General features: G+C 39.8%; 1 protein-coding gene across 1 annotated transcript; it reads right to left on the bottom strand.

Annotated features, from left to right (window-relative positions):
* Positions 1–2433: 2433 nt before the first annotated feature.
* Positions 2434–6936, bottom strand: thoc3 (THO complex 3). The gene is made up of 6 exons (XM_008420474.2): positions 6714–6936; positions 5779–5935; positions 5486–5690; positions 4547–4708; positions 4352–4452; positions 2434–3394 (listed from the first exon to the last, which is right to left on the bottom strand). Exons 1-6 carry the CDS (start codon positions 6915–6917, stop codon positions 3231–3233), a joined length of 993 nt encoding a protein of 330 aa, XP_008418696.1. The 5' UTR covers positions 6918–6936; the 3' UTR covers positions 2434–3230.
* Positions 6937–7411: the final 475 nt, after the last annotated feature.

The raw sequence follows: 7411 nt of genomic DNA, 5'->3' as shown, positions 1-7411 counted from the left end.
CACACACACACACACACACACACACACACACGCACACACGCACACACGCACACACGCACGCACACGCACGCACACGCACGCACGCACGCACACGAGGGTGTAACCGATCACTAACACGCTTGCACACATGCAAATGTACAAACACACTTGAGCATGCCCTGTCTGCATCCATTAGGATGTGATAGGATTGATAGTCACGCTGGAGCACATCTGAGTCTGTGATTAAACAGAGCTGCTGATCAATGAAAGGGAATATTGATCAGAGTGAAACCTGATTGATGCTCTGAGCTCCTCTAACATTACTGCATCTGTTTTATACATAACTGTGAACAAGAAATAAATCCTAAAGCGCCTTGTTGGGGCTCGTTTCCAGGCGAAAATATGAATTAAGAAGCTCTCTTTAGTAAACACTTTTCAGTTTCTTCTGTTTAACCTCATCAATGCCCATCCAGGTATTATCTTCCACTTATCAGAGATTATGTAATGGATGTCAAAGGCATCTTTCATTGTGAAGAAGCAGCAGATATTTTTTATTATCAAACAATTTAGTTTATCAATGAAATTAATATGAGGGGATGATAAAGTTGGTTTTGTAAGAGTTTGTACTATTGGTTTTACCAATTTGTGTGAGAAAATTCAAAAATAGTTCAGTTTGAAACCTGCCACGTTTGTTTCTCATGCTCCTTTTTATTGCTTTACTTTATGAAAACGTGGATATAAAGTATCTTGACTCTTACAGAACTATTTTATATTTTAAATAATGTCAACATTTAGAGATGAAATCATAATGTTTCAAAATCTTAGGACATCTGGTGTTGCAGCATTTCTAAAACAATGTCCAAAGCTCTGGTGTACCAGTTGTCAGACATGGATAATAAGAGGACTTTGGGCCTTTCCGTGTTCTTGGACGCCACAGTTCCCCTGGCCGAACAAAATCAAAATAAATGAAAGGAGAACAGTGGGGGAGCTCAGCAACATCCATGCGAAGATGACAGGAAGCTGCGAGGCGATAAACATCCTGCAGGCTTGCTGGTCTCCGACTCGGAGAAAAAGAAGCAACCAGCTGCCACTGGCCCGGACCGGAGGCCTTAAATCTGGGCCCACGCTGTGCGCGTATGTCAGGGTGGAGGAAGATAAAGTGGTCACGACAGAAGACTGTCAGACACTAGATGTCTGTTTTAGGCTCACTGGTGGTATTCAGGCCTGTGAGGATGAAATATTAGTTATTTATTGACTTCAAAGTAAAAGAAAGCTGGAAGGAGCTGATATGGCGCATACTGTGGTGCTAAATAGCTCAGACAGACAAATATATATTTAAAGCAGGGGATGCCAATAGATAAGCAGGGTGCTCTAACTTTTGACCAGTGCAATTAAGTTAGGAGGAACATTTTAACTTCAGAGCATATTTCAACTAACTGGCTGTCAGTAAAAATACATGGGAAACATATTGCGTACAGCCAGAAATAACATTCATCTTTAAGCACCGTAGAGTGAATAATCTCAGTTTGAAAAGCCATGAAAAATTAAACGCTGCAGCGTATTTTCATTTCAAAGCCGATGTGTAAATGAGACGCGTCAAGCACCTGGAACTGAATTTAGCTGTGTGGCCCAGAGCTGGTGGATGGCCCTTGAGTGTGTCATCACATCAGTCTCCCTTGATCCCAGCTGTTATTCACTGTAGCTGAGACGGAGAAAGGAGGTCGGTCAATATTCATGGGTGTGATTGCCAGCGCAGATCACGGGCAACGATGATGAGCGTTGAATCAAATGTAGCAGCCTGCAGGGTCTCTGGCTGTCTGTCTGATTTGACTGTTGATGGCCTGATTTACATTTACACCTCATGCTTCCTTTTACTTTCAGCCTATAAAATCAATGTTTTAATCTCCCTTATCAAAGTGGAAAAAACAAGTATTTTTACTGATTATAGAAAATAGACTTAATCTCACGCATAAGAGACAGTTTTAGACCAGGTCATTAAACATTAGTGTTGGTATCCAAGTCCTGACTAGTTTTACAGAAACTAGCTCTTGGATTTTTGCATTAGAGTGTTATATTTGATAAAAAAAGATGACTACCACAGTACTAGTCATCTGCTACAGAAAGACAAATACTATCCAAACTCGGTACATCGTTTTAAACCACATCAATGCACTCTAAGAGCCGACTTTTAACCAGAAACAGTAGAACAAAGATATTTACCCAGATGGTCGGCCTATTCAGAGCCAGTTTTCAAGTCCTGGCTTCAGGCCATTAAAAGTTGCCCTACAACAAAACTAACCCTTGGTAATAATCACGGTAAAAAGAAATTAGTCTTTTATACATTAGAATAGAAGAAAAATGATTTGGTCTTTACTTGATTGTGAAATCTTTTAAATCTGACCTCAAAGAAAAAAAGAAAACACAACAGAGTTCAATCACCATTTATTAAATAAACATAAATCCCAAGTGGAAAACAATTCTCCCAGCATTCATTGGGGGTGAATTTGGTAGAATGCTCACTCCTGGGAAGACTGATAGCTGCCGTCAATGTTTTCCACTTGTAAATAATCTCTATAGAATGGAGGACTTCAGTTAGTTTCAAAATTAACTCCTGACCACTAGAATGATGTGCATGTCTGATGTCTTCTCTTGGTTAACACAATACAATAAAAGCAACACCTTTGTAAGTTTTGTTTACAGACTGTTGGGTTTTATCTATTAACCAAACAGTGGGATGTACTACCTTTAGTATGCCCTTAAATTTGTAGCAATAAAAAAAAAGTACGACTTCTGTCACTGGAAAATTAATTTTCAGATCCATTTTCACACAGCCATATCTCTGTGATCAGAATCTTCAAAAGATTGCAGATTTTCCCCCCTTCACATTATAAAAAGGTTCCCAAGTCACAACTTGTGAAATCACTGTGGATCCGTTAATATTTTTATAAGTACGTTTAAAACCTTTCTAAGCTACAAAAAGAAAACCTCAAATTCTATATTTCAATAAGAAACCATTTTTATTATAAAAAAAAAAACACACACACGCTTTATCTTACATGAAAATATTTTACAGCTATGAGTTTTTACTGTATAAAAACAACCAGGGAATGACATCAGCCGATTCAGAGCAAAGTAAGGAAAGTTGCACCACCTGCTGGTGTCAGAAGGTTACTGCAGTTCCTCTTTATAACATTTCACCACCTTCGTCATCGAGGTGTAAGTACTCCTGCCAACAGAGGAGCTGAAGCTCCTCAGGAGTCGTTGGGAAGGCCAAACAGTTTAACTGTGCCTGCCTCTCGGTTGTTGTCATATTTGCCCTCCTTGTCGTCGCAGGCGTAGGCCAGCAGGGGTCTCTTTGGGTGCCAGGCCACCGTGAACGTTGGAGAATCGCACTGAACCTCCCACAGTTTCTCACCTGCAACATGTAAAAAAAAAAAAGCCTACTGGTTTACTTCTAAATATTCTCAGCTCAAAAACTAAACCTAATTTCATTCATTTTCTACAACCTGACATCATTTAATAAATTCCTACTTTTGTCCAGAAGGATGAGATCTGATAACTCTGAGGTTCTGACATGTTATATGTTAACTTCATCATATAACACAGGAGCTCAAGCTTCATAAACGTTCCTTTTTTTTTTTTTATGTGTCGAGAACATTTGAAACAATATTCAAAAAATGACAAGAACTCAACATGTCTAAACAGAAGCGTGAAAAGAAATCCATAAAAAGTAATATTGCATCAGTGTTTATGAAAACATGTGGGCATGCTTGAGTGTGTTACAACATTTGAAGGAGTGTCTCAGGAACACGCAGGACGACGAACTCGTGTGCTGCAGATTTCACAGACTTGAGTCATTTAAAACGAATATTAACACACAAGCATTGGTAACTTTGAATATTTCAAATATGATACACTAAATTAAAAATCACTTAAGTGTTAAACGCAGCCGGTCTGAGGCACATTAAGAAATATTATCAATTCAAACTTGTTCTTTCTGGTTTGCTTTCACCTCTGCGCCACAATCTGCTCAGCTTAACGTGGCGCAAAGTGTGCCGAAAAACAGAGGCCTGCTAAGGATTGCTGTACCATGAGAAGAGATTTAAAACTTAAATGACTTATCTCCCATCTGTCACCTAAAGGCTCCAAGACCGACAAAACTATTGCAGACCTGTGTGACATCAGCAAAATAATTTAGCACACAGAATTTGCAAAAAAGGAAGGATTCAGATACGACATTTTCCATGATGAAGTGAGTGGAAACCTCTGAGGGGAATTGAGCAAAAAGGACCAAGCAGCTGACCGAATCTGCCTAAAGATATTTCCACATGTCAAACCCTGCTGCTGGATGTCGGCTGTCATGGTTACTGACCTGTTTCCACCTCTGCGATGTCAATGAAATGATCCTCAGACGCGGAGGCCAACATCTTCCCATCATTGCTGAAGCTCAGCGTCCTCACTGGCCAGTCCAGTCTGCAGCGTGAGCAGCAAGAAAATAAAGATCCCGCATTCATCCAGACGTTTCTCTGAGGGCAAATGGTTTGGAGAAAGAGGAACATGGACTGACCTGGAGAAGCAGCGGACACACACCAGCTCCTCCACGTCCCACAGACTAACGAGAGCGTCAGCGCTTCCTGTGGCGAAGTATTTCCCCGTGGGGTCGAACTTGATGCATATGCAGTTGGACGGGTGAGCGTTGATGGACTGGATGGGCTTCAGATCTGGATAACTGAACACAAAATACTCTGACCATTTCAGATCTGGAGCACAGAAAAAACACTTCTCATGCAAGATCTCAATAGCTCATCCATTAGATGCAAAAAAAAATGTCATTTTTTAAAAAGATCATAAAGAAAAACACAAAGCCGAGGTGTATAACTAAAAAAATGTCCAAATACTTTTACTTTTTCAAATTTAAATGGAGACACGGAAAGCAAAGGCAATCCTGCTACACAATTATCAAATTATAAATACAGACGTAGGAGGAACGAGGACAGATAGATGTGAGAAGTTATTTAAGAGTAAAATACTGCCGATACATAAAAGCACATCTACATTTAATAATTAAAAGTGGATTTAAATTTAATAATTTGGGCATCTGGACAAGAACTGCAAGACAGAGTACTAATTATTTACTCGTAAACAAGAGAAACACAGATATGCCCTGGAGACATTGGAGGATCTGACATAGATTCAACCACAGATGTTTTCTTGCTCTCCCCATTTGCAAAAATGAATATTCTGTCTTTAAATTCAGGACAGTTGTTGAATAACTTGAAATGATACATTATGGAAGTCATGCATGATTTCTGAAATTTGGCTTTAAAAGTCACAATAAAATCATTGTCAAAAATCTATGTCCTTGTTTATTTGTAAAAATTAGAATCATTAACAGTTCATTTTTAGAAAGCAAGACAATAATACTGACTGTTTTTAATGAGAAAACAGGACACATTCATCAACACCCTGCATGAACTTCAGGTTCACAGATCAATTTGGTTTCTACCTGAGAATATTGATGCAGCCGTTCCCGTTGGTGAGGAAGAACATGTCGTTGTCGTTGTTCCAGGAGATCTCGTTCACTTCGAACTTGAACTGCTCCTCAGCCCTGGAGCGGTGCGTCTTGGCATCGATGAAGGTCACAACATCGTCTTTGTTCCCGACTGCGATTGTCTGACCGTCTGGACTCCAGCAGATATTAATGTTCTCACCTTAATAAAAAAAAAAGGAAAGAAAATGATTTGAGCACTTTAAAGTTTTACTAAGGCAAGATTCAAAGAGTCACAAGTATGATTGTACCCTTTGTATTGACTGTGGCGACACATTTGGTGGTGCGCACGTCCCATATGCGAATGGTTTTGTCTCCAGACGCAGTGACGAACAGATCTGGGTTGGTTGGATGCCAGCACAACTGATCCACACTGTCACTGTGTCCTCTGTAGTTGTTCTCCTTCACCTAGAGAAAGGTACAAATTAGAGCCACGTCCAAATAAAACTTGACCCGCAATCACTAATCCTATAAGAGCTGAAAAGGCCGTTTCATGGAAGCAAAGCAGGACCAAAGAGCTGAGACAAAAGTTCAAATTATCTCTTTACTCGATTAAAATGGGCAAGGATAATATCCCTAATTCCTAACTCTCTCTGACCGCTACTGGAGATCCTTTCAGCTCAATACTATCCACAGCAACTCTTTGAGCAATAAAATTTAGTTTCCCTCAAGGAAAAAATAAATACATTTTGGACTGAATAGCAAGGTGCGTTTCTGTGTCTCTTTCAATCAAAGCAGATCGTTGCCAAAACTTAGACTGGCTCTGATAGTTTTGATAATCGGTGTTGTAGCCTGGATTAACTCCTTTATGGGTACGCGCAGCGCAGTCGACTTGCGCATCTGTGTGAACAATCACCTTCACTCTGTTACTTATGCCTTTATTCTACAATCATGCGCTATGTAAGTATAGCCGAACGACAGCTCACATACTAGCTCATGTGAAAATAAAATCCAGCTGTTTTAAAAGTGCCAAATCCACATATAAGTGTTGTAAACCTAATCTTAATTAACAGATCTCGCTTCAGTCAAAAAATGTTCTGACAGCAGCAGAAGAAATATGTATAGGTGGGGGCAGCTTTGTTGACAATTCGGCTATAATAAAAAATATCGTATTCATAAGCACGTGAAATAGTAAAGAAGAAAACGGACAGGTTAAGCATGCATTGCACTGCGCGGATTCACTTACCAAGCGGTCCTTTTCCAGGATAAAAACGCTGGCTGTTTTATCAAATGAGCCAGAGGCGAGCCTCCTTCCATCGCAGCTCCACGCCACCGAGTGTACTTTGGCTGTATGAGCCGGGAATTCCCGACTTTTGTTATTATTTCTGAAGCTCTCCTGCATTTCTTGGTAATACTGCGACGCCATCTTGCCGCCCTTCGTCTTCTTCATGGGATGTCTTGAAGGAAGGTGTCGCCCTCTTGCGGCTTGATTAGGTTTTGCAGTCATATGTCTTTATTACCTTTCCACATTTTGTCATTGTATAACTACAGATTTCAACATCAACCTCTCAAGGTTTTGCTTTCATTTCCTAACAATGTCATTCTGAATGGCTCTCATCCAATAAAAGTCAGTTTTCAGATTAACATAAATGAGACTGGCCCTTTAAACAAATTATCCACTTGAGCTTTGGATTTCTGCAGCTCCTCCAGAGATACCATGAGCAATCCTGGTTGCTTCCTCTGCTTTCCTTCCTCTGCCTATGAGTTTAGATCAGGTATCAAGAAGCCTTAAAATCCCCTTATCAACATTTCATGTTAATTTATAAAATAAAACTGCAATGAAATACAGCTCTCAAAAAGGCCAATTAAAGGGATCAGCTTCTCTGATTTTACTTTTTTATAGGTCTATATTTGAGTAAATTGAACATTGTTATTTTGTTCTAT

This window comes from Poecilia reticulata, linkage group LG10 (genome assembly GCF_000633615.1).
Source record: "Poecilia reticulata strain Guanapo linkage group LG10, Guppy_female_1.0+MT, whole genome shotgun sequence".
Taxonomy (NCBI): domain Eukaryota; kingdom Metazoa; phylum Chordata; class Actinopteri; order Cyprinodontiformes; family Poeciliidae; genus Poecilia; species Poecilia reticulata.
Note: the sequence above shows the minus strand (reverse complement) of the source record. Positions and strands in the feature narration are given on the sequence as shown.